This window comes from Atta colombica, unplaced genomic scaffold, assembly GCF_001594045.1.
Source record: "Atta colombica isolate Treedump-2 unplaced genomic scaffold, Acol1.0 scaffold4, whole genome shotgun sequence".
Taxonomy (NCBI): Eukaryota; Metazoa; Arthropoda; class Insecta; order Hymenoptera; family Formicidae; genus Atta; species Atta colombica.
The window spans coordinates 100,705-109,518 of record NW_017259508.1 but is presented as its reverse complement, the minus strand read 5'-3'; the positions used below and the strand labels follow the sequence as shown (position 1 = coordinate 109,518).

Below are 8,814 nucleotides of genomic sequence, written 5' to 3'. Positions count from 1 at the left end.
GCCACAGGCATATCACATGGCACAGTGATTTCAATTTTGCACAAACAATTGGGTATGAAAAAGGCAAGATGGATGCCGTGTTTGTTCACTGGATCATAAGCGCGACCGTGTGACGCTTTCAAAGTTTCGAGATATTTCAACGTAATCCAGATGAATTTCTGCGTCGATTCATTACTGTGGACGAAACAGATCCATTATTTCATACCCGAGACGAAGGAACAGTCAAACAATGGACTTCACCGGGTGAACCAGCTCCCAAAAAGGCGAAGACTGTAAAGTCGGCCAGAAAGGTGATGGCCATGGTTTTTTGGAATGCACGCGGTATAATTCATATTTTCTGTCGAAGCAAATGATCAATGACGATTACTACGCAACCTTATTGGACCGTTTCAACATTTTAAAGAAAAAACGTCCCCATTTCCATCAAGACAATGCACAGGTTCACGTGCCCAGCACCAAATTCAACGAATTCCGCTACGAATTGCTTCCCCATCCAGTATATTCGTCAGATTTAGCCCCCGATTATTTGCTGTTTCCAAACCTGAAGAAATGGTTCGGAGGAAAGAGATTCACCACCAGAGAGCAGTTCATCGCCGAAACAGAGGCTTATTTTGAAGAGTTGGACAAATCATATTATTCGGACAGCTTGAAAAAGTTGGAGAATTGGATCAAGTGAATCGAGCTGAAAGGAGACTATGTTGAGAAACAAAAATCGATCAAAAAAAATGTGTTTTATTATGTTTTTTAAAAACTTATTGACTTGCCCTCGTATTATATTAGCGAATCTTGCTTATCATTAATAGATTGAAAAGAAAAAAGCGCAAAAAACCCAGATTTTTTTTTAATTCCCTCAGAGTCGATTTTTTTTTAAACCCTGGTAGAAATGCTTTCAGAATATTGTAGAGTAGCTTAAAATATGAGTCTCTCAACACTGAACCACTTTTAATTAAAAAAAATCTTGGACAAAATGCATTTTGAAAATCTGCTCCTCATATGATGTTACGATTTTTTATCACGAAAAATTATGTAACATTCAACATAATAAAAAGAGGTTACTTTTTACACTTTTACTTTTTGCCTTTCACTTTTTATTGTATCATTTTTTTGGTAAGATAATTTTCATGAAATAGATCACTTCCTGATCATAACCATAACCATAAATATGACATAACCATAAATATGAACTGTTTATTGAGAACATACAGTACAGTACAAGTTATTGCATATTACATTCGCACAATAAAGTAAATATCATTCTCAGCAGTATGGTCAGATTGTTGACATATTTCTATCTATATCTATTTTTCTCTAATTTTATATTTTAAATATTTATTTGTTTTCAATTGATTCCTCGGGTGGGCCAAAGTTAAAGAAGATATTACCTGATATTTTTACCTGAAAATGAAATGCAGGATTTTATATATATATACACACACACACACACATACACACACACGCGCGCGCGCGCGCGGGCGCGCACGCACGCACGCACGCACGCAAATGATATAAATCATCTAATTTGTAATTTTTTACAGAGTGTTTTATTTTAAGTGATATGGTCGACTATCTTGCGAATCAATGATTTTATTGAAAAATTTTTCGAACGAAAGTTGCTTAAAGGGAGATACATGGAAATGTGGACTTGATCTTGAGTGACCTTGTCAAAATCATTAATGTTTTTTTAAATGGAAACCCCTATTTTTTATTACATATTTTTGTAGCTTATCTCGAGAGCTTTCCGAAACACTATAATAAAGTTATGTTTTATTGATTATTTTCCGAATTATGGAGCTTGAAAGTTACAGTATAGCCGGCGATATCTATATAAGCGCGTGTGAACAGGATTCTTACGCGCGCAGGATTTTCTCCGCGAGCTATTCACACTGCTTAACATATGCTCGCGCGGAATTGAGTGCAATCTTTCCCAATTGAACGATTCAACTTTCCTCTTTTTTTCGTATAGCTTTTTCTTTCAATTTTTTTACATTAGTGGACTTTTTCAAAATAATCGCTTATAATTCAAATGAAATCGTTGATATTATTCTTGTGCTTGGTGAAGCTGGATAAAATTATATTGTAAAGCAGAAAGATTGTATCGTAATAGATATCCGTTTAGACATCCAAATGCAATGTAAATAAGAATTTTATTACGAGATACCGAATTAATCTTGTCTTAATCGGACGAATTCAGTGATCGATCTTGCCTTATAACTTAGCAAGTACTTAACGAAAAGTAACTTTATTATAGTGTTTTGGAAAGCTCTCGAGATAAGTTACAAGAATATATAATAAAAAAATAGGGATTTCTATTTAAAAAAAACATTAATGATCTAAACCTGATTTTTTGACAAGGTCAAGTCCACATTTCCATCATGTGTTTCCCTTCAAGCTATGCAACTTTCGTTCAAAAAATTTTTCAATAAAATCATCAATTCGCGAGATATCGATCATCATATCATTTAAATCATATCATTTAAAATAAAACACCCTGTATACAACAAAATATAAAATTTAATATATATATAAAACACAAAAATTACATTATAATATTGGGTCAGGAAAAAAATTTCTTCGTATTTAAAAAAAATTATTTGCAAAAATTTTTCATTTGTTGCGAAATTATTATTACAATTATATCATTCGTTAGAGCAAAGTTTCAGCTTTAAGAATCTGTTTTTTAAATTGATGATTTTTATCGGAGTTATGAGCAATAAAAGTCAGAATGTTCCTTTACTTAACTCGCGAATAACTCAAGAACAAAAAATCGTAGGAACATTTTTAAAAAATAATTTTGTAGGGAAAGCTTCATGATAGGTAGTCGAAAATTTTTTTTGAGCACGTGAGAGATCCCCAAAGGGAAAAGAAAATTTTTCAGTTATAGTTTTTTAAATATAAAAATTATCAAATTCACAGAAACTCAAAAAATATAGTAACTTTTCGAGATTTGAAGCTTTAAAACCCTTTTTTAAATTTAAATTTCGTTCATTTTTGATAAAGATATCGTACATTACAACTTTACAATTTTGAATATTCTAATTATTTAGAATATTCCTCCCCCTCCTCCTAATCTCATCTTAATAAAAATACATTTATTCGACGTGTTTTCACTAAAAATCTGGCAAAAAAACGCGGTCGGCCTCGTGAATAGAGTTATTAAGCTTCAATCAAAGTTGGAGACTTTAGAGATTAAGATATCCATCATCCCGATTCGATACAGCTCTATACATGTACGTTCTGCGTTAATTACATAAATTTACTGCTTTAAAAACATATTTACTACATTAAAAATACAAATTCACTGCTTTAAAAGCACAAATTAACTACTTTAAAAACACAAATTCTTTGCTTCACAAACGCAAATTCACTGCTAATGCAAAGAATTTATGTGCTTAAAGCAGTGAATTTTTGTTTGTAAAGTAATGAATTTGTGTTTTTAAAGTAGTGAATTTGTGTTTTTACAATTAATTTGTATAATTAATGCAGAACGTATACATAGCGCTATATTGAGTCAGGTGACAGATATCTTAACCTCTAAAATTTTCAACTTTAACACTTAATAATTCGATTCACAAGGCCGATCGCCGCGTTTTTTTACCAGATTTTTTCGATTTAAGTGAATAAGTGTATTTTTATTAAAATTTGAGGTGGGAAAGGGGGGGTTATTCTAAATATTACCTTAAAAAATATGAAATTTTTCCCTGATCCAATATATCAAGAAATATGCATTAGAATAAGATTTTATAATCTGATACATTATCTGAAGTAACATAAATTTAATACATACATAAGCTATGGTACCAATTAGTATACCAATACCAACAATTAATTGAGTATTGTAAACTTTCTGTCTTGCGTCATAATATTCTTTCCATGATCCACATGGTCCAGGTATGTCATTTATTGTTGGCAATTTAAATACATCATCCATAGCTTTTGAACCGGAGGAATGACTGCCTTTAATGAAAAATATATTCAGATGAAAATATTATTTTTTTAATTCTTAATTATATGCAATTTATAGATTATTTCTGATTTATATATTTTTGCAAAAATAATTCCAATTTCAATATATTTTCAATTTTTCAATTTCAATATTAGACCTGTTCGTGTTGCTTGAAATTCTCCAAAATTTTTGAACTTAAAATAGAGATAAATATATTTGGGCATTGAAAAGAGAGAAAGCAAAGATTCTGAATACAAAAAGTGCAAGCAATGCAAACAAATCTGATGACAATTCTAATTAAAATAAAATATTTCTTGTATCAATTTGAAATAGTCCTTGCTTTAGACAAAATGCTACTGTTAAATATTCGAGTGATATTATATTAAGTCAAATTTATAGAAAATCAGAAACCATAAAATCTAATGTTAAGGCAAAGAATATATTTTATGATAAATTACATGACTGTACTTTTACAAGAGCATTTTCTTATAATTCACAATTGATTATTTTCATAAATTCACAAGTCTATTTTCATAAATTCAAAGTAATTGGCAGAAAACATTAAAGAATTTATCATTACGAGCACAAAGGATTTTTATATTTATTATTATTATCGCTATGGATTTACTCGGAATAACATTTAGCGGCATTCATACGTAATAGCAAACATTACATAAGATATAGAGTTGATTGTATCACGGATTAGCACGAATGGCTTTAAAATAATGAAAATCTCACCACTTCTGATAAAGTTACGAGTGATCGGTCGCAATATATGATTAAGCATTTCGACGTAATTAACTTGTCCTCGATGCACAAGAAATCTACGAAATGTGACACAAAGCAGACGAAATATTGTTGACAATTTGACCAAGAGATATATTGAATCGACAATGGTCGACAAAAGAAGTGTTGCCACAATATAAGCCTAATTTACATCGAGGGTTCGATCCGAGTCAGAATGTAAGGGGATTGCATAATAAAAGGAACAAGGAACAAGGAACAAAGAACAGAAAATAATGACCGTATTCATATAAATTTATTTTTGGATACTCTACAAATTATTTCATTGGTTGCTGAGAATTTATCTAAAGATAAATTTAAGGAAGCCTTAAGTACAAGATCTGACTATGAATATAGGCATAGAACGCACTTACACAATGTTAGCGCGATACATGCTATAATTTACGTTACGCATATTATAGAATTTTAGAGATAAAAGCGCGTTCTGAATTGGGTCTAAGAATTTCAACCTATCAGAAACTATGTATTTCACAATATGTGATTTCTGATTGGTTGAAATTCTTATTCTTTGTTCCTTTTATTGTGCGGACCTCCTAAGGGCTATTCCACACAAATTTCATATATAATCATATTTTACGTTTGTCTTTAGACAGAAATGTGATTGGATAATTTTCTTTATGCATATGTTTATGCGGCTATGCAAGTTTGTATGGAATGGCCCTAAGAATTAATTGCAGTCGAGAATTCGACTATTAAGTATGGGAAGCACAGATTCGGCTCCCCGCTTAACAGAAGAATGCTCGACTGCAGTTGATTCTTGCATTTTGATCCGGATCGAACTTTCGGAGTAAACTAGGTCAGTGACAAAGATAAAATGATATATCGACTTGTGTCATCAAACGGAAAGCATATAAAGCCGAGTTCACATCTTGATGGAAAAGCGGAAGCAGAAAAGCAGAACTCACGAAAAGAAGCAGATAAGCGAAATGTATTGCTTATTACTATTTCGAGTTCCAATTGGCTTCCGCTTTCCGCTTTTCCATCAAGATGTGAACTCGATCTAAAGTTTGTTTGCGTTGTATGCTCTAATGGCTCCTGCACATAGAGCTAGGGTACGTTCCGTTTCTTGCATGAAGCGCATGAGTATTTAGTGCATGACATGGAGTGCAGGGTAGGGAAACCGTTTCTCCAATGTAGTTTTAGTAACGGAACAATGAATTCATGCAGTGAACATGGACGATTTAAAATTGACTGAATTATAAATGCATTCAATAATTATTGTTACATCTTCTTTTTTGACAAAAGAAGATTTATATTTTTCGAGTAGCACTTACAATCTCATTCTGCAAGAAAAGAAAAATAAAGTGTTTTATCAAAGTGTTCAAAAAAGATGTTTAATATCTATTTCTAAAATATTAGAAATTTAACAAAAATTTTACAGATTATTTTTACATATATTCAGACACTTATAACAAAATCCAAAATCGATGTTCACTGTGAAGCAACTTGAAGTTATAAGAGTGTAAAATATAAAGATTTTAAGGTTAAATTTGAGATACTGTCAAAAATTTTTCATTTTTTTCAAAAATAATTAGCAATAGAAATTCAAAAGTACATTTCCTGCATTTTAGTTATGAGTAAATGATAAGATTCTATCTACAATCTTTATTATTCAAATATATGAAAACAGTACCTATTCGTCAAAATCAAATTTCAGAAACTTTTTGCTATAATTATACATATAAAACATCCTTAAAGTCCGTTATTTTTATTTTCCTTTGTCTATCTTGTAAAGCTAACTAAGGTAACTAAGATAATGACTAATGTAAACTTAACCTCTATCATAATCTACTATTTTATATTCAGGAATTTAAAATATGAAAAATAGATATGAAAAATAGTGGTAATATATCAATATATTAATTTTTCAGTATTATATAAATCAGGGACTAAAACCCGATATTCTATAGCGATATACGCAAAACCGAGATCCAAACCAGTATTGGATCCAAATACGTTAAATACCGATATTCAACCGAAATTTTCATAATATCAGTATACGCATAATTTTTCGTTAATAGTATTATACTGTATATATATTTTATAATATATGTATATATGAAACGTTAAATTAAAAAAAATTTTGGGTATTCTGAGCACCGTACTTACGTATCTTTAACTCTTACGTGATTTTGAGTACACTCGCCTCAGCCGAGCCACTCATGATTTCAATTTCGCGCTAAAATATGTTGAATACATAAGCTACATGAACTGCCTCAACTCGAGAGGTGAGCACTTCATGCAATCTCATGCACCGGAAGAGGAGTCATGCAATTGGCAGTAGATTGAATCATGCATACAGTGAGTGTGCATGAAAAGAAACGGAACGAACTTCTATGTTTCTATGCGCATCATGCAGGAACGCACCCCTAGAAATAAGTATTCGTGTTCATTTTTATCTTTTCTTACTCCTTGCTCGGTCCCCATTTCATCGCTGAACTGTGACGGATTATGGTCATTACAGATTATTGTTTGATTATTATTATTTGTATTTGCTGTTTGAAATTTTATAGTTCCTTTTATTTCATTTTTGCTCTCAAAATCAGTTGAATATCTACCGTAATATTAGTGCAGGATCTGAAGAGTGTCTGGCGTTCAAGTTATTTCTAGATAAGGTGCAAAATATTTAAGTCAATTTGAAGAAAAGGATTGAAATTTCTCATCTGCGAGGAAGTGTAGTGATGTTTATTCACAAGTCATGTATTTATTTTACAGCAATATAGCAAGTTGTTGACAAAAAGATTTACCGCGCGACGGAAGTTATCGTAAATTAATAATTCTATGTTTTTAAGTCGGCCTCACCATACAAAACTTCTAGAAATGATGTAATATTACTTCCGTCGCGCGGCAAAAGTTGGATTGAGCGCGGTGGAAATGATATATCTATTACCTTCGAGCAAGCAAGACGTTGATTGACTATCGCGCCAACTTCCGCGATAAACGTTACCGCATTCTGTGTGCAGGAGCCATGATGGCTATGGTCAAAGTCTCGCTACAAATGCTTTGAAACATTTGATGGACTAATGAGAGACGAAAGAATTTTACAAACTGGTCAATTAAAAAACGTTTCAAAGTGTTTGCAAAATCGCGTTGACCATATGCTCGCATGCTCCAATATGCTCCTGTCATAGCTCTTTCTCACTCCAATGTCCTTAGAGTGAATAGGAACTATGGCGACGGGAACAAATCTCTTGGGTGCAGTCGAGTTGCCGCTATGAATGCTTCAAATCATTTTTTTGATTAGTCAATTAGTAAAATATTACGATTAGTCAATTAGTCAATTAGTAATTCTTTCTTCCGATTCTTTCTTTCGGTTTTATCAAATGCTTCGAAGTATTTGTAGTGACAATTCGACCAAACCCCTTATACAGTATACAGTAGTGCAACTCTATCTCGGGATGTTTGATGTTAGTGAAATCAAAATTAGCGCGCATGCGCAAGTTGAGATATATGGTAACGCCATCTAGACTTCTCTCTCATTTACTCTCTTAGGCTGTCGCATACACCTTCCGTAACAGTAATCATAAGACCGTAAGAATAAGCTAATTACAGTCGAGAATTCTTTTGAATTCTGATTGACTGATTCTTGCATTATGTCTTATGTTACTGTCTCACGAAAGGTGTGTGCGATAGCCTACTCTTTTATCCTGTCCGAATCGTAGACTATGTCTATAGTCCAAATAATATCTTTCTAAAGCGAATTACAATGAGATTTGAAAACATTAAAAATTAAGTCGTAAGAAATTAACAAATCATAGTGAATTGTTGTCCTGATGATTCTTACGTCTTAAAATTTCATAAATAAAATCGCTTAATCTATTGAAACATTAAAGAAATCTAATTATAAAAAAGTATAAAATTAAATTATATATATGTAATTTATATATGTATATACATTTATGTGTGTGTGTGTGTGTGTGTGTCATGAATGTATTTGCCTATAAAGGGGGAATACAAATTTATAATTACAGAAAATGATGAACTTTATTATATTATGATAGAAAGTTTATCATGTATCTATGCATTTTTTTATTTTTTAAGTTTCTTTTACTAGATCATATTGTAAC

At 31.6% G+C, this 8,814-nt stretch overlaps 1 protein-coding gene across 1 annotated transcript; it reads right to left on the bottom strand.

Annotated features, from left to right (window-relative positions):
• Positions 1–1,168: 1,168 nt before the first annotated feature.
• LOC108691115 lies at positions 1,169–4,886 on the bottom strand. Its single transcript, XM_018198767.1, has 3 exons — positions 4,682–4,886; positions 3,785–3,954; positions 1,169–1,395 (listed from the first exon to the last, which is right to left on the bottom strand). Exons 1-3 carry the CDS (start codon positions 4,728–4,730, stop codon positions 1,330–1,332), a joined length of 285 nt encoding a protein of 94 aa, XP_018054256.1. The 5' UTR covers positions 4,731–4,886; the 3' UTR covers positions 1,169–1,329.
• Positions 4,887–8,814: the final 3,928 nt, after the last annotated feature.